Source organism: Syngnathus scovelli, chromosome 15, assembly GCF_024217435.2.
Source record: "Syngnathus scovelli strain Florida chromosome 15, RoL_Ssco_1.2, whole genome shotgun sequence".
Classification (NCBI taxonomy): Eukaryota; Metazoa; Chordata; class Actinopteri; order Syngnathiformes; family Syngnathidae; genus Syngnathus; species Syngnathus scovelli.
Window position 1 is genome coordinate 8,768,554 of NC_090861.1, and position 23,591 is coordinate 8,792,144.

General features: G+C 45.3%; 1 protein-coding gene and 1 long non-coding RNA gene across 12 annotated transcripts in view; one reads left to right on the plus strand and one right to left on the minus strand.

Annotated features, from left to right (window-relative positions):
* LOC125982155 (RNA-binding protein Musashi homolog 2) overlaps window positions 1-23,591 on the plus strand; it is a 207,076-nt gene that overhangs the window by 137,603 nt on the left and 45,882 nt on the right. For 9 of the 11 annotated variants that reach the window (XM_049742436.2, XM_049742437.2, XM_049742443.2 and 6 more), the window contains exon 10: window positions 2,923-2,997. In XM_049742436.2, the coding sequence (XP_049598393.1) occupies window positions 2,923-2,997 (75 nt within the window). Of the gene's footprint in view, window positions 1-2,922; window positions 2,998-3,511; window positions 4,010-13,056; window positions 13,244-23,591 lie in introns of those variants that run through there. The other 2 variants (XM_049742446.2, XM_049742445.2) reach the window with 2 other exon arrangements.
* On the minus strand, window positions 13,339-13,936 carry LOC137840943 (uncharacterized). Its single transcript, XR_011088130.1, has 2 exons — window positions 13,769-13,936; window positions 13,339-13,381 (listed from the first exon to the last, which is right to left on the minus strand). It is a non-coding gene; the product is annotated as an uncharacterized lncRNA (long non-coding RNA).

Consider the following 23,591-nt stretch of genomic DNA (forward strand, 5'->3'; position numbering starts at 1 on the left):
GTAGATCGCCCCCACCCACCCACCCCACGTACAGCAGGTGCACACTTTGCCATATTTATGCATTTTTATCTGCACCAGGTAGCACAATATTGGAAGCACCTGAGAACGGGCATTGCGGTCACATTTGACTGTTTGGTGAAGAAAAGTTTCTTAGCTATAGGATCTCTTTTGATGGGTTAGATTTCAAGTTCAGTAGTAATCATCAATCACCACTCTGTGAGTCTTGAATACATGTTGCTTATACATGGGCGGACACAGTTGCCACTTTTCTACATTGTTCTACACTTTAGCACCCCGGGCATCCAGGAAAAAAAAGGCAAGGAAAAAGCAAATCACTTTGAGTGATCATTCAGATGGGATTAATTGAACTTTACTGAAGCTATTTTCAACTTCCCTTCACATCAGTCACTTGCATCTCCTCTTTTCGGCATCTTTTGAAAGGCCTAGGGAAATTTGGGGAACTCGTCACGCACTAATGTGTCCGTGGAGGGGAAGCACTCCTCTCCTCCGCCGGGACGAAGCAGACAGAAAGGCAGTCATGTGCTCATGTGAGAATATGTGTTTATAGACACTCTTATCTAAATGAAATTGGAACAAGGACGGACAAACATTCCTTGATATCATTTGCATTTGGAAAAAAAACAAGACCCTTGGCTCATTATTTAAGAAAGTGTAAGCTTCTTTTGTGCCAAATCTCATTAAAGCCTTCCCTCGGTCCTTTGTTTACTGCCTCTAATCGAGGCATTTATCTTTATTGTGCTGTGCCCGATGTATGTTTGTTGAAATAAATAGACATTTGAGCCTGAGCGAGATATGGCAGAGCCAGATGGATAATTGATTTTAAAGTGAATCAGAGGTGGTGAGCCATAAAATAGGTACATTAGCATGCATATTAATAAGGCAAATAAGAGCAGGCAAAGATGCCGCCGTCGGGCCAGACAAACACAATGGCAGGCTTCATTTAATTGAATAGCTAACCCCCCCCCTCTCTCTCTATCTGCCACTTGTGTTTTTCTTCCCCTCAAAATATTTGCAAGTGTTCAATGTGCATGATATGAGGTGAGTGTCTTGCGCCACTTTGGGCCAAAACGGAAATTTATCTCTCTCCCGTGAGCAAATTTGGTTGAAATGTGGCACATCAACCTTGAAGACTGGCTTTGCAGCAATTTTGGCTTGGCATTTCTTCTGTTTGACAATATCAAAGACGTAATATCCCATTTTTGCTGCTCCGTAATGGCTTTTCATTGTATCACATCTCACTTCTTTTCAGCCCAAACAAACAATGGGGGCTTTTATGAAAGCTATCCATCTGTGGCTTCCAGGTGATGACTTTTCATCAGAGGCTAATGAAGATTTTTCTTTTTTTCACGCATTCATCCACAGCAGGTTAACGTTCCCCCTCACCGCCTAGCATTTTTTTTTTTTTTTTTGTCTGCGAGCGAGGTGGAGATGGTTGGGGCAGACACATTTTCCCATTGGGTCAGGAATAAATTGATCTTTTTCATAGACAGCAAACACTGATTAGATATTTATGACCAAGGTCAACCTTTCTGATTCCAACCGACACGGGCTCTGACGCATACAGAGCAGAATCGACACACGTGCTTTCACACACCAATGAAAATGCGTGCATGCAAAATACTGTGCGGTCTGCTCCCGATAGAGCATTTTGCATGTCTTTGTTTTAAAATGTCCTTCTAGAGTTTATCCAATTTTCAACATAATGCTGTATGGTCAGTCTTTTGTCCTGGCCTGAAGGACCTGTTCCTCTCATTAGGTTCAGAATCATGCTTGGTAGGCTGCAATAGCTTATGGAAGACTGAGACATATAGCATAATGTGAGGGTTAATCACAGTATGTTTATATTGTCCTTGATGGTACTTAAATTATCACTGACTCACATGTTGGCCCACTTGCTCGTGCACCCACTCTTCTCGTGTTGGTTTTTTTTTTTTTGTTTGTTTCTGCTTGCCTCACCGCACCCTCGCCTCCTTGTCTCAATATGTTGCCCACAGCTGCTTCAGCCTCAACCTGTCGAGCTAATGAACTGTTAGGTTCTGCTGTTCTAATAAGCATTGTGACAGCAGATAGACAATACATCTGCTGCTTTTCAGTCTTCTTTGCAATGGAACTCGATCCTATTCTGCAAACTCTAAATAAGATTGTTTACTCGTAAAGAGTCAAGCATTGGCATGCGAACTGCGGTGGCTCAGCTAAGGGCTACCGGCAGTCCCATTCTAAATCACACTCGAGCAACTTTATCCAGCAACTTTAATGTATGAAGCTCTCTGCACAGTCCACAAAACATAAACTACTGTGCTCCCAAGAGGGACATCAATGGTATTACTCTCTCTTATAAAAATGCCTCAACATTTTGGGTCAATAAAAAGAGTTGGAAACCAAGAGAAGATCTTGCCTAAGGGTACTCGTTGACTTTCTTCTAGGGAGATTCGTCTAAATCCGTCCGCATTGTTGGATGGATTGCTGTGACTGGCTGATGTGTTGGGAAAACAATAAGAGCGGTTCCATCAAAATTAGTTGCTAATCTAATTAAGACAGTTGACCATTGATTTAGGTCTGATACTTGTCGCCGCTCTGCCAACACTGTGACTGTTTTCCACTTGACAGTTAACCATAAACATGATGAACCATGAATACATGTCACCTCTTTTTATTAGGCTGGAAGCGAGCGAGTAAATGACTTCTACCTTGTCATTTTTCAAACGGGCTAAATGAGGGTCGGACATGATACATATTAGGCTGTCCGCTTGATAAAAGATTCTTTCCAAATCTCCTGCTATTTAGAGGATCACATTTGATCTCTTTCTGTGTGGCTTAGGGCTCAGAAAGATAATTATCACTTTCAAACCAAATTGTATTTTTGAATGTGTGTCTGAAGCATTTTCACTCTCTTTGTTAAAGGTTACCCCAATATCGTGGCTACATATGGCCGTGGATACACTGGATTCGCACCCAGCTACAGCTACCAGTTCCCTGGTGAGTTGCATTTTTTTTTTCAAGACATTAGTAAGACGTAGTACTTTATTATGCACACACAATAACACACACATAAATGGTCATCAACATCCACGTCAGTCACCAAATCACCTGCAGCGTTACAAGAATGTGACGTGTCCAGATTGCTTAACCAGCTATTGTGAGCCGACAAGTAGCAAAGTCAATTATGTGATGCTGAACTTGAACACCAGCATGACCAAATAACAAAAATGGGATAAATTCTTCATTTTCCACCAGCCAATGTATGCAAATTCCTCGGTGAAGAAAGGCGAAATGCGCTTTTAGGAAGCCAAAAGAATGAATTTCTGGATGAGAAATGTTGACTTGGAGGGTAAAGGGACTTTAATGGGAGTCCAAGCGGTAGATTGTGTGTGTAGGGGGGGGGGGGGGGGGGATGTCAGGTGTAGCAGCCCACTGCAAGAGGCCTCACAGGGATCCCTTCCATTTCATGCTTTATTTAAGGACTTTACACATACTTTGTTTGCTGTGCCAGAAATCCCTCCTGACACTGATAAGCCGGAATGGGAAATGGCTGACAGCAGCTCAGATGTCGGTAATATCTTTGTGAAATGGATCCGGGAATGGTACCACAACAGGTCCAGCTGAGACCACCTGCAGAGCTGATATGTCCAAGATGACAGCAACAATGTATGGCACGCTACATGTGCATTTGCTGACCCATCCATGATGTCACTCGTGACAAACGATTGCATTTATGTGTACAGCCACATCTAGAACAGCATTTGTACTCATGTCTCCAAAATAAATCTTAAAAGATACTCACAAGACTCAGAGCGAAATAACTGTCAGTGTTTATTCAATAAATCTAGTGAAGCATGGATTTTCTAAATGTTTACTGTTTGGGGCAAATGAAGTGATATCACCTTCCCCACGGCAGAATACATTATCCTCTCCATGTTAAACTCAATTTAAAGAGTTTGATAAAGCCGTATGATTAAAACGGTGTCCTCTGGACTTGTTCAGCTCTTGACGGGGTAATTGGAATTTTTTTATGTATAAATCAAACGCCTTGTCCAAATTAGATCACCCCGGGACAAATATTGACTCGTGTCCTTCATTGCTAAACTGGTGGAAGCATCGTCATTGTCGAAACAGACTGGGTTTTTTTTTTCTCTCTCTCACTGTACACAACCTCGCTGAAAATAAATGGAGGAGCGGATCCAAGAGGCATAAATTCTAGGCAGTGGTCCAAAGATTTTTTTACACCCAGCAAACCACATGGGTCCACCATAGACAAGTGTTGAGGCAATTGTTCACTTGTCAAGATAAAGCAGTGGTAAAACAATGATCAGTGACTGAATGTACTAAGATATCAGTGAGGGAAAATTCACAGCAAGTGCAAAACTCAAACTGGCAGTCCCGACACACAAGTGGAGGGCCAAAAAATCTCAACTGAGAAAAAGAACAACCTGCAGCCTAAATGGAGAGGAGAGCGTTGCATTGGCGTAAATTATGTTACGTGCGCACCGAAAACGGACGAAAATATTACCGCATTCCATTCATTCCAAATTTTATGTTAAGCTCTTCCTCGGTTGTTTGGGAGAGCTGTGCTACTCTCGCGTTGATATTCTTAGTTTCTGAGCTTCCTAGCTGCATTTTTGTGTAATCACAGTGATTGCCTAGCAGCAGCAGCAGCCTTTGGGCGTAATGCCTCGAGTGAGTGATTTGCAGTGGTAATCAAGAAAAATGGGAAGAGGCATGTAGATGCTAATAATTTTTTTTTACACTTATTTGCTCAGCGCTTTTTTCTAGGTTATTTTTTACTTGTTGTAGTCATCTTTTAAAACATAGTTGCGTTTTAGGGGTTTGCTATTCTTTGATAACGATCCCCATTATTTAACCAGAAGGCCGTATTGCTGTGTTAACTTAATTGATTGCTTGTCATCGTATAAAAGTTCACTATTAAAGTTGTAAATAATTTACATTAAGTGAATGAAGAGGAAAACTGATGAAGCTAGAGCTCTTCCGCTTTGGCAGGTTGCATTTGAAGCAGCTCCAAATGAAACTCTAAACTCTTTAATTAGACATTAGTTCATGACTGAACTTCCAAAACTAAATAACAGAAATGAATTGAAATTGTCATAAGTCTTTCTGCAATCTCTGTGCTGGATAATCGACACAATTTATCGACTTAGTCATTAATATTGGCACAATTTGATGACTTTATAGATATTTTGACTAGGTACACATAAATACAACCGTGTTTTTGTAGACCCACTGTACTTAAAACCGAAGACACCTTTCACTCAAAAGATGACTATCCTGCCCTCCAAATATGTTGAATATCCGAAGACAGTAAGCTCAACCACTTTGACTCATCAAGGCTCTGAAGGCCAGGTTAAAGGTTGACTCCAGGTTTAATAACAAGGGAAAGGGTGAAACTGGGATAATACAAACCACATTGTATAATCAGTCATACAAACTAAATGAATTAAATCAATATGAAATCTCTATCATGTCACTGTAAGAAACGCATCGTATTATCTTATGAATCACTGTATGTAACACAATCACTGTGTTTATTAATTGTATTTGTCTGTTTAAACTATGATTTAGTGAATCATTATTAACATATTTATTACACATGAACACACTGACTACGGCCACAATAGGGCGACAGGAGAATGACGTTAGCCATGAAACTCAATGCTAACCGACATGACGTTAGCTTTTAACCGACATGACGTTAGCTTTCCCAACAGATCGTCTAACATCACAGAAAACTATCATTTCCGAACTCAAAAGATGTATTTCGATACGTAATAACTTATACAAAGGTACATACCAACGATGCCTTGTATAACAAATGTAGGTAGTAGTTTTGCCGAACTGCAGGAGAGAATAGAACAAGCAGCGTTCGCTTTCAACACCATACTAACATGCACTTACCGTATTTGCCGGTGTATTGGTCGACCTTTTTCGATCCAAAATCGACCGAAAAAAATTGACCTCGACTTGTACACCGAGTCATAAAATTTAACTTCGTATTCATCACTTCAAATGTGATGGTAACCAAGGCCGTTTCTCATGCATCTCATTGTGCGTTGCACTTAGAAAATTTGAACCGGGCGGCGTGCGCGAGTGCGCGGCCCGCTGGAAGTCCAATGAGGCGCCGCGATCTCCTCCGCGGTGCTTATAAACAGCCGATCCGCTCTTCGGGGGCTATTTTCGGCCACTTGGCGCGTGCGCACGGCCTCCCGGATGTGCCGGGCGGGTGCGCGAGCTCGCCGGCCGCTGGAAGTCCAATGAGGCGCCGCGATCTCCTCCGCGGTGCTTATAAACAGCCGATCCGCTCGGCGGGGGCTATTTTCGGCCAGTTGGCGCGTGCGCACGGCCTCCCGGATGTGCCGGGCGGGTGCGTGAGCTCGCCGGCCGCTGGAAGGCCAATGAGGCGCCGCGATCTCCTCCGCGGTGCTTATAAAGTGCCGATCCGCTCGGCTTGGAGCTATTTCCGGCCTCCCGTTGGTGCCGGGCGGCGTGCGCGAGCTCGCCGGCCGCGATCTCCTCCGCGGTGCTTATAAAGTGCCGATCCGCTCGGCTTGGAGCTATTTCCGGCCTCCCGTTGGTGCCGGGCGGCGTGCGCGAGCTCGCCGGCCGCGATGTCCTCCGCGGTGCTTATAAAGTGCCGATCCGCTCGGCTTGGAGCTATTTCCGGCCTCCCGTTGGTGCCGGGCGGCGTGCGCGAGCTCGCCGGCCGCGATCTCCTCCGCGGTGCTTATAAAGTGCCGATCCGCTCGGCTTAGAGCTATTTCCGGCCTCCCGTTGGTGCCGGGCGGCGTGCGCGAGCTCGCCGGCCGCGATCTCCTCCGCGGTGCTTATAAAGTGCCGATCCGCTCGGCTTGGAGCTATTTCCCGCCTCCCGTTGGTGCCGGGCGGCGTGCGCGAGCTCGCCGGCCGCGATCTCCTCCGCGGTGCTTATAAACAGCCGCATGCGCACGGCCTCCCGGAATTTGAACACATTTCGTCAATAAATTTCGCATATTGAATTTTGAAGTTTAATATAATGCAACAATTGAGCTCGACTTATACAAAGGATATATCATAAAATCGTAAATTTCCGTCGAATTTTAGGGGGTCGACTTATACACCGAGTCGACCTGTACACCGGCAAATACGGTACTTCCTGATTCTAGTCATGTGACCTACTCTATCGTAACAATGATCACAGACTACAAAGACATGACAATTATCAGAGACTACAAAGACATGACACTCCCCATCTGGCATTTTGCCACAACCTTAAAGGTCCATTATACAGTGCTTACTGTTTCTTATCAGGGGGAAGAAGGAGGACCGTCTCAGAGATGGGACGCTGGTACAGTTTTGTCCCGCCTGTCTTGGAGACCTTGACCTCGACTTTACGTACCATGCCATTGTTGCTGGGGAAGACCTGAGTAATCAGTCCCAGAGGCCACTTGTTTCTCACGAGCTGATTGTCTTTGAGAAGGACAATGCTCCCTGGCTGGATGTCTGGGGTGGGAGCCTGCCACTTCTGTCGTGGCTGAAGTGATATGAGGTATTGCTTCATCCATCTATACCAGAACGTTCGGGCCAGATGTTGGATTTGTCGCCACTGGGACTTATGGAGGTCTTTGATCCAGTCACCGACTGGGGCTGAAGGTACACTCGCCTTCTGGGTGAGGAGGGTTGCTGGAGTAAGAATGCAAGGATCGTCTGGGTCTGATGAAGGATTCACCAGCTCGAAGGAGTCTTCTTCAGGCTGGACCTTAAGGGCCTGCTTCAGGAACGCAGGTCCAGACAGCCAGCTGGAGTCTGAGAGACGTGCAGCAGTAACGGACCTCGTGGCGATATCTGCAAGATTCAGTTCTGTAGACACGTGCTGCCACTGCTCGGGGTGAGAGGACCTCCTTATCCGCAGGATTCGGTTACTGACATACACATAGAAGCGTCTGGTCTCGTTTTTGATGTATCCTAAAACTACCTTACTGTCGCTGTAGAAGGTAGTCTCGTCTAGTTGCATGTCAATCTCTGAGGAGATGACTTCAGCAAGTTCCACTGCAAGGACGGCTGCGCAGAGCCCGAGTCTTGGCACTGTGTGCTCGGGGATGGGGGCCAGCTTAGCCTTACCCATTACAAAGCCCACGCGGATGGTGTCCTCTGCATCTGTTAGCCTAAGATAGGCTACGGCACCGATCGCTTTTGTCGAGGCATTGCAAAAGACGCAGAACTCTCTGCATGACATTGCTGAGAGAGAGATCTCTGCGTAGGTCCGAGGTATCTGGAGGCTGCCAAGGTCGTCCAAAGAAGACCGCCATGTGATCAACGTCTCCTCCATCTCTTGTGGGAGAGGTGAATCCCAGTCGCTATGATCCTTTGTTAGTTCTCTGAGAATGTCTTTGCTTTGGAGAGGCTCGTAAATGCTGTTTACGGTAGATTGGATGCCTCGGCAGGTGAAGGGTTTCACGAGCTGATTGTCTTTGAGAAGGACAATGCTCCCTGGCTGGATGTCTGGGGTGGGAGCCTGCCACTTCTGTCGTGGCTGAAGTGATATGAGGTATTGCTTCATCCATCTATACCAGAACGTTCGGGCCAGATGTTGGATTTGTCGCCACTGGGACTTATGGAGGTCTTTGATCCAGTCACCGACTGGGGCTGAAGGTACACTCGCCTTCTGGGTGAGGAGGGTTGCTGGAGTAAGAATGCAAGGATCGTCTGGGTCTGATGAAGGATTCACCAGCTCGAAGGAGTCTTCTTCAGGCTGGACCTTAAGGGCCTGCTTCAGGAACGCAGGTCCAGACAGCCAGCTGGAGTCTGAGAGACGTGCAGCAGTAACGGACCTCGTGGCGATATCTGCAAGATTCAGTTCTGTAGACACGTGCTGCCACTGCTCGGGGTGAGAGGACCTCCTTATCCGCAGGATTCGGTTACTGACATACACATAGAAGCGTCTGGTCTCGTTTTTGATGTATCCTAAAACTACCTTACTGTCGCTGTAGAAGGTAGTCTCGTCTAGTTGCATGTCAATCTCTGAGGAGATGACTTCAGCAAGTTCCACTGCAAGGACGGCTGCGCAGAGCCCGAGTCTTGGCACTGTGTGCTCGGGGATGGGGGCCAGCTTAGCCTTACCCATTACAAAGCCCACGCGGATGGTGTCCTCTGCATCTGTTAGCCTAAGATAGGCTACGGCACCGATCGCTTTTGTCGAGGCATTGCAAAAGACGCAGAACTCTCTGCATGACATTGCTGAGAGAGAGATCTCTGCGTAGGTCCGAGGTATCTGGAGGCTGCCAAGGTCGTCCAAAGAAGACCGCCATGTGATCAACGTCTCCTCCATCTCTTGTGGGAGAGGTGAATCCCAGTCGCTATGATCCTTTGTTAGTTCTCTGAGAATGTCTTTGCTTTGGAGAGGCTCGTAAATGCTGTTTACGGTAGATTGGATGCCTCGGCAGGTGAAGGGTTTCTTTTCGTCGCCTAACTTGAAGGTTAAGGTGTCGGACATTAGGTCCCAGTTAAGGCCCAAGCTGCGCTGCATGGGAAGTGCATCGGAACCGAGATCCAGGTCTTTGAAGTATGCAGCGTGGACTCAGGCTGGGAAGGCCTCCATTACTTCTCTATTGTTTGAGGCGATTTTATGCAGTCGCAAGTTTGATTCTGAGAGAGTGCATTGCGTTCTCTTGAGCAGGTCCACTGCTGCTTCCACTGTAGGGAACAACTTCAAGCCGTCATCCACATAAAAGTCCCGTTTGACAAACTGTTTGACGTCGGGGTCCCCATTCTCTGTGCTCTGCCGGAAGCAGTAGATGGCTACCGCAGGGGAGGGACTATTCCCGAATACGTGGACCCACATGCGGTACTCGATAATGTTTTTGGATGGGTCGTTGTCCCGGAACCACAGGAACCTCAGGAAGTTGCGGTCCTCTTCCCTGGCAAGGAAACAGTGGAACATTTGTTTGATGTCCGCTGTCACTGCCACAGCCTCCTTCCAGAACCTGAGAAGTACCCTGAGCTGGGTATTGTTAAGGTCAGGCCCGGTCAGCAGAACATTATTCAGTGAGACTCCTCCGTGCTGGGCGCTTGAGTTGAACACCACACGGATGTTGCCGGGCTTCTTTGGATGATAAACGCCGAAGGTTGGCAAGTACCAACGCTCTTCGTCCTCCTTCAGAGCAGGGGGCACCTCTGCATGTTTGTTCCGAAAGACCTTCTCCATGCAGGTGAGGAAATGCTGTTTCATCGCTGGTTTCCTTTCAAGACTCCGTCTCAGTGATGAAAGTCAATTTGTGGCCTGGACTTTGCTGTCAGGGAGGCGACGCCTTGGTGACTTAAATGGAAGCGGGGCCACCCAGCTATTATCTTTGTCTTTCTTTAGGTTCCTTTCCATGATGTTCAGGAACGAGAGTTCGTCAATAGAGGGAGCCACCTTATTATCATCCTTTGTTTGTTAAAACACTGTAGAACCCAGCTGGCCGGTTTCTCCGTTGCAGGCAAGTTTCTCTGTCGACTGTAGCTTAGGATGATCAGTGCCTTGGAATTGACTGTACCTCTCTTTCACCTGAAAGACGTTCGGGCAGGGTTCAAAGATGCAGGGGCGTTTCTGCTCTATAGTCCTGGTATACAGGGCGTTTATGGTGTCAGGCTTGCGAACCCCTCCCAAACACACATTTCCGACGATGCCCCATCCAAGGTCGAGTTTCTGGGCGAATGGAGCATCTCATGGACCGTTCACCTGCTTGCGGACTTTATGGGCCGTGATGATGTCTTGCCCCAGGAGAAGCATTATGGGAGTGCTCTATTCAAGTTCTGGGATGAGATGAGCAATTGATTTCAGGTGAGGGTGGTTGGATGCAGCATTCGGAGTTGGTATCTCGGATCTGTTGTTTGGGATGTCGTTGTATTCTAGACTTGGTAGGAGAAGCCTAACTTTGGATGGATTCGATTTGGTAGTCTGGAGCTCTTCTTCCCATGGTTTCTGTCACTCCAGAGCATGTGCAGAGAGAGTATAGAGAAGGGGGCCCTTGGACATTGAAGGTGTCGAAGAACTCGGAACAAGCCAAGGATCTGTTGCTGTGTTCATCGATGATTGCGTAGACCTTTGTCGCTTTCTCACGATGGTTGACAGGGTAGATCCTGACAAGGCAGATTTTAGAGCATGATCTGTCGCTCTGATCGCCACCGCAGACATCGGTGCAATTGCTTGTGACCTCCGAAGGAGCTGTAGGGGCTAGCTCCCCGCCACACTCTGTAGTGGGGGCTGGCTCCTTGGTCTGCGATACTGGTCCAAGGTGAAGTGCAGAGTTATGTTTCTCACTCCCGCATTCAATACATGTGGCTGTATACTTACAGTACTGGGCCATGTGCTTAGTAGATATGCAACATTTAAAGCAGATTCTGTGCTCTTTCAAGAACGCTCTCCTCTCCTCTATGGGTTTCTCCCGGAAAGCCCGACATTTCCTTAGCAGGTGGGGCTTTTTGTGAATAGGGCACTGGCGATCGGGGCTTTCGGCTCCAGCGCTGCCCTCTGCAGCACCGACGTCCGTCTTGTGGACTGAGATCTCCCTTTGTCTGTGCATTTTCGTGTTCTTGCTTGGTTCAGGAATGTCCGTTTGGCTAATGGCCTTGAAGCTCGGGTCATTCAGGATTTTAGCCTGATAGAAGATGAAATCCACGAAAATTCCGAAGGGGGGGAATGAAACTCCGTAACATTGTTTGTAGCTGAATCCGATAGTCCGCCACTTCTCTTGCAGGCTAAAGGGCAGCCTTTGAACCAGGGGACTTATTCCTCTAGCTGTGTCTAGGTACTGAAGGCCTGGAAGGGTTCCGTCTGCCTTGGCTGCTCTTAATTCCATCAAGAGGTCACTGAACTCATGGAGCTATGCACAGTCTTTGTTGGTGATTTTTGGGAAATTGTTGATGCGTTGGAAGAGAGCCTCTTCGACTACTTCAGGTGCTCCGTAGCATGCGTCCAGTCTGTCCCATGTCATCTGGAGTCCTCGTTGGGGGTGATTGGCATTGACATCCCTGATACGCTTTGCATGCTCTCCCGACTCTTTCCCGAACCACTTGACCAGTAGATCCATCTCCTCGCTGGGAGTGAGATTGAGTCCTCTCACTGTGTTTGGAAAGGACAGTCGCCAAGCTCTGTAGCTTGCAAGCTTGTCATTGAATTGAGTCATACTTGTAGTAACCAGCTCGCAACGGGCGAAATATCTGACAACGTCGCTGATACCTGATTGGTCGTGCTGGTTCCTTTGGGGTGTGTAGTTGGGCACGGTAGGACGTGATGGACCCCGGTATCCGAGTGTAGCTGTATATGTGCCCTGATGGCCCTGTGTATGTCTTGGGATAAGAGATGTGATAGGGGCATGTTGTGGCCAATGAGCTGGTAGTCTGTTCGCCGGTGTATAGGTGAGGTTGGCATCAGCCGGACCATTCTCTGATATGGGCCGTGGAACTGTAATAGAGTTACCTGGCACAGTATCTACACGTAGATATGAATCGTCACCTTGCGGGGGAAGATAAGGTGCTGATGTAGACTCTACGTGTAGCCATCTTGCCTCGTCGTGAGAGTGTAGATGTGGTGCCATTGTTGGCTCTGTGAATCGCTGTCCAGGCTCATCTTGAGAAAATGGTTGTGATGCCAAGGTAGCTGAGTACCTAGCTTAACAGGCTCATCCTGGGAGAGTACACGTGGCGGCGCTGGGGGCTCTGTGTATAGCTGGTTAGTGTCATCCTGAGTGAGAAGGTGCGTAGGCGGGTTGGATAATATATTTAGCGGGTCAGTTTCGGTAGGAGCGTATTCTTCCCGCGCGGCAGTTGAATACTCCTTAGACTGCTGAGCGGCATATTCTCTGGTCCGTTTCAGTGGGTTAAAGGAATTCTCATCGAGTTGAATCTTCCTGCTACCTCGCTCACCACCGTTGATCCTAGCCGCTGCTTCTAGAGCCTCTGCTTTGGCATCAGCCGCAGCCACGTTTTACTCTAATGATAGCTTCTCCATGCTAATTGTGCCTTTTCCATCTCCATGCGTGCCTCTAATTGTGCCTTTTCCATTTTCAGAATCATTTCTTTATCTGTGAAGGAAAGGAGTACTTTCGCTGCCTTGGCTTTGGCATGGGCCATGGCAGCAGCACTGCCAGAGGACGCTTTTGTAGAACATGATTTGTAAGATCTAGACTTCAGTGACTGTTCTTTTTGTCCATCCATAGTCTGAGTTTGGCGTTTAACTTTGTTACCTTCTGCGATGAAGACGTTGTTTCACTATCCTGCCCTCCAAATATGTTGCATATCCGAAGACAGTTAGCTCAACCACTTTCACTCATCAAGACTCTGAAGGCCAGGTTGAAGGTTGACTCCAGGTTTAATAACAAGGGAAAGGGTGAAACTGCGAGAATACAAACCACATTGTATAATCAGTTATACAAACTAAATGAATTAAATCAATATGAAATCTCTATCATGTCACTGTAACAAACGCATCTTATTATCTTATGAATCACTGTATAGTAACACAATCACTGTGTTTATTAATTGTATTTGTCTGTTTAAACTATGAATTAGTGAATCATTATTAACATATTTATTACACATGAACACACTGACTACGGCCACAATAGGGCGACAGGAGAATGACTAACGTTAGCCATGAAACTCAATGCTAACCGACATGACGTTAACTTACCCAACAGATCGTCTGACATCACAGAAAACCATAATTTCCGAACTCAAAAGATGTATTTCGATACATAATAACTTATACAAAGGTACATACCAACAATGCCTTGTATAACACAAAATGTAGGTAGTAGTTTTGCCGAACTGCAGGAGAGAATAGAACAAACAGCGTTCGCTTTCAACACCGTACTAACATGCGCTTACTTCCTGATTCTAGTCACATGACCTACTCTATCGTAACAATGATCACAGACTACAAAGACATGACACCAAGACCCCCTCGTTTCCAGGACAAGCTGATGAAATTGACCCTTTAACAACAAACCAATATTTAAAAATAAAAAATCCCACATGATATTAAAAGAAACAAACAATTTGTACATATGATGACAACATGAAACAGTACAACATGAAGACTAATGAATCCTCTCCAGCAGTCTATTTTCTCTAATAAGGCATGGGAATGTAATGGTGCAAATGGAAAAAGTGGAGGATCCCAACGCATACTTCCCGTTACTGTACCTTCCTGTTTCCACGCAACCGTCTCATTAGCATTATTTAAATGTGCCATTGTGTTGTTCAGCTCGGAGCCCCCAGGAGAGAAGCATAACGTGCGCAGTTCATGCTCGACGTCTATTGCCTAGAAGGTAGCCAGTGTCCATTTGAAGGCCTGGAGTGCAACAACATGACATGTTCCTAATGGTTGTGCTCAGAACTCTATTGGATGTTAATAAGGTTAATACGTACGTCCTTACTTCAGTTAATGCGCATACAAGGCTATTGCGAAGCAAGAGCAAAGCCATATTGTAAGCACTTTGCATCATCTACTGTGCGAATGCTATTGTACGATGCGTGTAATGAATAAGACGCTAATGATAATGACGATAATTAAACGTGCTTTTTGTCTGTGAATACACCATCAAAGACAAGAAGGCAAGACATAAAGCTGCACATGGCATTTGTAGAATCATTCTATTGTTGACAAGCTCTGCATCAGCTTCCATGACACACACATGAATAAACGGTTAATTGCGCTCACACATAAAGGCCACATTCATAAGAAGAATTGGATTCAGGAGATGTGGATGGTGGGGAGAGGTGGAAGTGGGGGGACTTGAGCAGGCAGGCGCTTCACTGGTTTTCTTGTGGAAGCAACTTGCTGCCTCCACAGCTGTGCCCTCAGAGCCTCCCCCGGCATAAATGACCATTATGGTTCCATTAGGGCTGCTACTTGGAGGTCATTATGCTACTCTGAAAAAGCAGAGATGAAGATGTTAGTAAGCTCCCATCAGGGCAGACTGTGTAAGAGAGACGCATTACAATCAGTCATTCAGCTACTCCAGATGTCAAGACAGACAAACGGCAATATGGGCCCTCTGAGTCAGCCTTTTAAGTAGTCAACAAAATGATGATTAAAAAGAGGAGAGGGAGGGAGGGAGGGAGGATAACTGCAGGTAGCTTTTGGTTTACGGTTTACCGCCCTACCTTGAAATGGTTTTGCCAAGAAACTGAGTATCTAGTGACGCTTGTGTTGGTGCAGGATGTTGGTTTGACAATTTCAGACATTGTTATCGTCATTGTTGTTCACAAAGGAAGCCTTGGTAGGTATCTCTAAGATGTTAATTGGGTCAGAATTGTTCGAACGGAGGTGTTGATGTTGATTCCATGTTGACTAAAAGGATGCTACTGATTGCAATTCACATTCCCAGGGCAGGGTAGAAGGGATAAAAGACGAAACAGCTGTCTTCTCAGCACGTGGCATATAGGGAAACAGCCGCTGACCTGTGAGTCTGGCATGATGCTTCCTTAGGGTTGCATGTCCCTTGAAACTGGGCCAGAATCAACCAAGCATATGATAGATGCACAACAGGTCACTGCAAAGCATTGGCCTGAAACACCAGGTAGCCTCGCGGGGTTCGGCACCTGTCTGCCGCAGAGAACTGGAAAGGTGCTGACATGGATGGACTATATAGAATTTTGGAAGCAAACATTGTTTTGCAGACATCTTCACTTATGACATTTAGGCAAAGAAAAGTGTGATCAATTTTCTCTGAAGAATAAGACAATAGAATCTCACTTGTTAAAAGTGTGTGATTTATTTTCAAAAGTTTTTTGTCTGATCTCACGTCTTGCTAGATAGACCTGATTAATTCCAGTGTTGTAATTTGGGACACCATGTGCAGTCATCAGCGGCATGTCCGGAGTTTTTCCTCAATGATCAGACAACCTCTCTCCCCCTTGTCAGTACAGTAACCGCCCCATTTCTTGGAACAGGTGGGCAAAGTCACTGGTCTGGAGCTGATGAGGAGGTTACCAGTGTCACGTGTGGGTGTGTGTGTGCGTGCAACTATGTGCTGCGCAACATGTGTGGATACAGCAGCAACGTTTCCGGAGCGAGTCTATCTAACTATCCAACTTGAGCTCAGCAGCAGATTGTTCTTTGGATCCTGTGACCGTCTCACTCCAAGCTGGGCGAGCTGTGACCCCAGCAAGTGGTCCCGCAGGCCAGAATAAGTGCTACTGTGCTAGAGGCAGATGGCCCTCCTGATGCCACTCTGACTCACAGATAAGTTTTAATTGCCAAGGCTGATCATTAGCTCAATGGCTCTGTAGGGGCCCGAGCTCTTCATGAATCGCAAGCCTTAAAATAGGGCCTGACTATGAGCTCGGTCAGCTCATACACTCGAAGGAGCAGGCCCGTCGCATCTGGTTCTTATGCACACGCGGGCATCAAACAAACTCAATCAAAGACTCAACAGGAACGACGGAGGCGCTTTTCCGGGGGCCTTTATGCTTTCCTGTCTGTCTGAGTCACCATCTCCAAAGCAATGCTGACTGCACGCTCGCACTCGTCCACAAACGCTGAGCTCCCTAGGCCGTGACTCCATTCCCAGTGACAGCAGTGAGTATGCTGCCATGACGTCACTGGACAGAACCACATGTCACGCCAAGTCTACTTGTGTGTGTACTTATGGAGCTGCATTGCTCCCAGACGAGCTCTGCTCTACATTCTTCCACCCTTCAAATATTTTATTTTCATGTGCATTGTGTTTGAAGAGAAATGCACCGTATTGGGCCGAATATAAGACGACCCCGATTATAAGACGACCCCCTCTTTTGCAAGACTCAAGTTTGAAAAAAGACTTTTTGAACACCAAATGTAATTTTTATACAGAAAATAATTACATCTGAAACAAATGATTATAACAATATATTCGAGAGAAAAAGCATATTATTTTGCCTCATTCAAATCATGCAAAAACTGTCTATCACATCTTAATATCTGAACATTTAAATATTTAAACTAAAGTGCAATCACATTTGTAAATGAATGGCTTCTGGGTTTTGAAATGTAAATAAACCAATCTACTGTGATAAAACAACAAAATTGCAATAACTGCATTAACCATCAAAGTGAAGTCTAACTGTAGTCTTGAAACAAATCTGAATAAGGAAAAACATACCGCTATTGTTGGGGAGCCTGAGGACTGTATAGGGGGTTGGCTCGGATGGTTATGCTCTTTTCACCCCCGGGTGTCGGTCAGAACACAGGAGGGAAGACGTGGTTCAGTTTTGATTGCTTTACTGAATTATTGGCAAAAAAATAATAATAAACAACCATAAATGAAATACTCTTGGCAACACACCAAACATAAGTCATCGATCGAGAAAACAAAATACATTTGCTGGCGACCATTAGTCGCCGTGCCGCTGCGTAACGGCTACTCGTACGATGCGAGGCAAACTTAAAGGAGCGCGCCGGAGCTGTCAATCAAACGGCGCACACACGAAGCAAACCGCGATCGGACAAACGGCACAACAGTGGGCAGTAGTAACAATGAAATGTATATACTCACTTTGTCTCAAAGACGCACACGATCACAGCAACATACTGTATTTTTCGGTCCATAAGTCGCGTTTTTTTTCATAGTTTGGGTGGGGGGCGACTTATACTGAGGAGCGACTTGTATGGGAGTTTTTTCATAAATTTTAAAAGTGACACCGCGATAAACGAACCGCAATGTAGCAAGGGATTACTGTAATTAGAATTTCAAGTGACGTCAGCAGCGCGGCGCGGCGGTTGTTTACATAAAGAACAAAGATTTGATCACGGGATGACGAAGATGACGAAGGGCCCCACGCACTACCGGCATCATTAGCGGCTTTGTTTGTAAGTGACACGGAGGACGAAGAGTTTGAAGGATTTAATGATTTGGAGGGACACAGAAGGTTTGAAAAACTATTATGGCTTTTACGCACGCCCGGTCCTACTCTACGGAGCTCTCATTCACCTCCTTGGATGGAAGTCGGGGGCCGGTGCTCGTCCGGGTGGCTGTCCGGGGACGATGGATGGGGCTCGGACATGGCTTTTACACACGCCCAGTCCTATTCTATGGAGCTCTCTTCCACCTCCGTGGCTGGAAGTGCCACCTCCGGGGATGGAAGACCACGCCACCACACGCCTGGAAGTCGACGCCGGTGCTTGGGGCCGTGTGGCGGTGAACTATTTATGTTATAGTTATTTGATATATTTTATTTCATGTAGCAACTTGTATATGTTTTTATCGTTACAGTTTAGTAGTTGTTGGCTCGTTGAACTCTTGTTTTGTTAAATAAAGAGCCGTTTACCAAACCCACGTCTTTCCTTGTACTTTGTTAATGCTACAATATAGTTATATACTAGATCTGTGGAATAACGACGAGGCTGACAAAGGACGAAGAATTTGATCGATGGATTTAATGATTTGGAGTGGCACAGATGGTTTGATAATATTATTGCTTATATAATAGTTATTTGATATATAATTCATATATCGTTATATGGGCCTGTGGAATATTTTGAAGTGCAAGCGCCGTCAGCGGCGCGCACCCATTGTTGACATAAAGGACGCTCGATGGATTTAATGAATTGGAATGACACAGATGGTTTTATAAACGTGTTATTTATGTAATAGTTATCGTTTATCCTGTTGTTGCTCGTTCATGTCTGTTCTTGGTGTTGGATTTTGTCGAATGAATTTCCCCCAAAATGCGACTTATACTCCGGAGTGACTTATATATGTTTTTTTTCACGTTAATGTGCATTTTATGGCTAATGCGACCTATATTCCGGAGCGACTTTTAGTCCGAAAAATACGGTACTCAGTCGATTATGAGCGCACCGGAGCTGTCAATCAAACGGCGTGCACACGAAGCAAACCGTGATCGGACAAACGGCACAACAGTGGACTGTAGTAACAATGAAATGTATAGACTCACTTTGTGTCAAAGACGCACACGATCACAGCAACATACTCAGTTGATACCAGCAACCTTTAACTTACCGCTGCGCAAAAGTGAAAATGGGTATAATGTCTAGACCCCGAATATAAGCAGACCCCCACTTTTTCAGTCTTATTTCACTGCAAAAAACATCGTCTTATATTCGGGCCAAAATGGTCATGGTGACGATGCATGAGCCAATTTTGCTACATGCTTTGTGAGTGTAAACATGGGCACAAACTTAGGCATGCAAGTGTCAAAAATTCCCTTGCATCTCTGTGCGTGAGCACCAGTCTGTGCAAATCTCACGAGTGCGCACTTCACAAACAATCAAGCAAAACAAAAGCAAAAAGGTCGACGCAATTTGACCAACATTTGCGCTCATCTCAGGACATCACCCTTGAAGCTGCAGCAGTCTCCTATGAGTTAGCTCTAATAAGAGCTAAAATGGCAATCGTGTTGAAGTAAACCTTGAGGTCTCTTGCCTCCTCCATGCCTGCTACCTTTGGGCACCGCTGGAGATCATATGGCGATGGAAAAAAAAGGATGGGCATGGAAATAGACAAGGGGAGACTATGTGTGTGCGTGCTCTGTCTCAACGGTTGTTTTGATGCCACCCACTGTTGGAAAGCTCCGGGCCCAGGGGGTTTTGTACTTGTGAGCTCTCTACCCAGTTGGCCCGTCCTTTCCATCTAGCCTTGCAGCCCTGGCTCCCGCTGACTGTGCTAATAGCGCTGCAGTGGCTCCCATCGCTCATGTCCCCGGTGGACGGACATGTGCAGACATATACTCCCACCTATGCAAATATTCACGGTGATAGCTCACAACCCTCGGCATGCCTTTCCTCGGTCTGAGAGCAGCGTGAAGGCTACATCTTTTGCAATCAACTGCAAGTGCATGCAAATGCAGCATACTATCTCTAACCTTTTAATTCTGGAGCAGTGCTCGACCACGTCAAAGTGTTGCGGCGTAGCATAGAGAGTTTGGAGCTATGAAATCAAATAGGAGCATGTCGTATTATTCTCATTTTCATCAATCATCCCTGCGCAAGCAAATTTGACTCGGTGTTTTTTTTTTTTTTGCTTATCAACATAAATCCACCATTTTCTCTGGTTGAAATGACATTTAATACACTTGCAAGCGCAAAATTAGCACGTCTGTCGCCTCGGAGCTGGATGATGGGCATTAAAATGCATCTAAAATTAAGGCTGTTTACTTGGACACTAATGAGAAGAGGCTTAAGTAGTCCTCTTTAATTGGTTTGATTGGCTCCGTTGGGACCACACACCCGATGCGCTGAGAGCTCACAAGGCCCTCACAAGGCCCTCAAAGTATCACAAGGGATGTCCAAGCAAAGTGGATTGCAGCCACATGTTGCCTTTTCTGATCCAGCGGTGGGAAGGCGCTCAACAGTCCAATGCACTTAAGGAGACTGTTACATAAGAACCACTGCAAGGTCAGACATCTTTGTTCTTCTTATCTGTCTTAACCTATTAAAGTCACCTCATAAAGCGCCCTTGGTCAGCTTGAAGCTTAGGAAGCAAAACTACATCCTCTTCACAGTGTTAGTGTTTCTACAATCCTTATCTGTTCTGTCATACATTTTACACTCCTCAGTAGTTCTGAAGAAGTGGGACCCTTCTCCCCCTTTCATCTCTAACAGCTGTTCCAAAGTCAGAGAGTAGGCCTAATATTGAGTATTGTGTCGAAGCAGACGCGTTGAGACGTCAAGATTGCTTCCACGGCACTGGAGAAGTAACCTTTTTGCCTAAGTGCATGGGAAGGAGTACAAAGGCGAGGTCCAAAGTGCAGCTCCACTTCAATAAAGAGCCGAGTTTGTCCCCTTTGATGCTACCTTGCAAGTCAGCTACAAATGACCCCACGCCCGCTCGCGTCACTTAGAACAGACAGGGCTCTTCACTTGCGCTTGCCGCACATCGATACACTGTGCTCAATGTGACGACCGAAGGCTTGCCGTCTTCTCATTTGATAGTCAATGTGACATTTAATGGTCCCTCTTTGGTGGATTACATCTGCATTCTACAAAAATTGCCATTACAAATGAATGACAGCTCTCACAGTGTGATGATCATATATTAGATAGCTGTCAAAGTGAAAACCTAAATGAATGTTTGAGAATGTTTCATTGGCATTGTGGTGTGGCAGCATCCAGATCCATAATATGAAGCTGTGGCTTCTGTGTCTAATTATATATGTTTACGAATGTATGATTGGTTTACTTCTACTTGCGTTTGAGCAGAGCAATCGGCAGTCCCAATTCAAAGTGATAGATGAAATTTCAGTATGGAGATTGGCTATCACTTGAAAAGTGTCCGGTCAAGCCTTCTTCTCTGCTCAATGCTGAAGGGTTCTTGAACGATTGGCTGCATTCCTGTAAGCTCCAGGAAGAATGCGCTGCGGTTCACCCTTTCCTCATATTTGAATCTGCAGAGAGAGAATAAGGCCTGCAATTTCTCCGAGTCAAGATACAATGTGGGCAGGGCTTCAGCATGCGGTGAAGGCTGGACATCTGCTGCACACGAGGTCGTCGTAGTGTGCATATGAGACAAAGCAAAGTGGCCTTTTTGTAGTCTCCAAACACATGATCATACCTTGCGACAGGACACAGTAGTTCCTCAACAGCATGGATCCCCTGTTGAAATGTCACTATATACTGTATCTCTTTCCTGACCTCATCTATACAGAGGTATGCAATTTTAGGCCCAATTACTGACATAAAACCAGGATTTTGCCAAGCTCTGACTCCCTTCACCTCTTCAATTGACTTTTTCTTTTTCCAAACACAGACTCATCAGAAAGGTCTTAATGGTAAAGGATCACTGTGCCAAAATGGTTCCATTCCACAAAAAAATATTTAGCTGTGGTGACAAAAGCGGCAACCATACTAATTAACCAAGCTAGTATTAATCATGCATGTCTCAATAACCATAAATCTACTTTTACAAAATTCACAGATTGAGAAGAACTGTTTTTTGTGCTCTGTATTGTACGTAGTACAATATTTCACTGAACTGCGGCTTTGCCGCCATTGTGCCTTGTCAGACCGTCTGCTTGCTTTGAAACTGGCGCAGCCGTTTCTACCGTGAAATATACTGCTACTAACTCAACAAAATAACTGTAACCTACATCTAGTACGTGTTATTTGGCTGCAATAATGGGAGATTAGGCCTGTAGACCGGTAAAAATAAAGCAATTTTATTGTGGTTGAATCGCAGTCAAGCAGACGTGCGAGGAAGGGAAAAAAACAAGTGCATGTCAAAAGAGCAAGTATGACTTTCAGTAGTACATAGATGGATCCAAGACAGAATAAAACATCTCCTTTTGTTCTACTCCAGTCCTATAGATGACACTGAAATGTAGCTAATGTAAATGTGAAAGCTTCAGCAAATTGAATTGAAATGTACTTTTATCAAGTGTCATCAGGCCAATAGATGTGCCTAAATCAGGGATGTCAAAGTCAAACACACCGAGGGCCAAAAAAACAAATTTGCTACAAGCCGAGGGCCGGACTGGTTCAATGTTTATTAAAATATATCGGAATGATTGCACATAGCCTTTTGAACTAAGACCTAACACAGTGTACATTATTTAATGATTAAATGAATATGGCAATATTTAGTTATGGCTCTGTCAGTAACTTCAAGGGAAAACATTTTCAACAGCCAAACAGCAAAAAATTCAATTGTTTTAAAAACAAAATGTGTTTCTTAATATCAACATAAATGCATAAGTAAAAGTGCATGCATTATAAACTGAAAATGTATTATTGTGCTGCTCTATGATCTACCGATCATTGCTTTCAAATCGTAAAATAAAAAAATAATAAAATCAGTTGTATTCTTTCTCATGGCTCTTATCTGCAATTTTCCCTTGGTCCATTCAACTGAAAAATAAATATAAATAAATAAAATTCAAAAATTTACGGCACACAGACAAAACAATACTTTCTTCAAAGAAAAATCACGTCTTGTAGAAACAAATGTAAAAATTTAACCGAATTAAAAAACCGAAAATACGTTACTGTTCTGTGATGCTCACTTGTCTGAGGCTGAGCCTGATACTTAGAGGTGTCTCATTGTTTGTACAAGTTCATCAATGTTCGGGGTTAGGCTCTGAGGCTCAAAACCCGTTTTTGATCAACTCTCCTTCTGCAAAGGGCCGGGCTGATTTGGCGATCTCTTTTGCCACAATAAAGCTAGCCTTAGCAGCAGCCTCGCTTTGTGATTTAGCATACGTGAACATAGCCAGTCTGGACTTAAGGCCTCGTTTTAATTCTTCCACCTTCTGTAGCTTTTGTTCATATTCCATATTCTTGTCTTGGTCTGTGTGTTTCTTAGACGTTTGATAGTGCCTTCTTAAATTTAATTCTTTCATTACAGCCGCATTTTCTCCACACAGAAGACACACAGGTTTGCCTCTTACCTCCGTAAACATGTACTCTGCCTCCCACCTGGCCTGAAACCCCCTGTTCTCAGCGTCCACCTTACGTTTAGCCATTTTTGAGGAGGGGGGTATCAGAAAGTTGAACTCTGCTCTGACTACTGATGAATAATGAAGCCGCTTGTGCGAGCTGCAGGGACATTGCGGGCTACCGTTGCATTGTGGGAAATGTAGTGTTGGTGCGTGCAAAACACCAG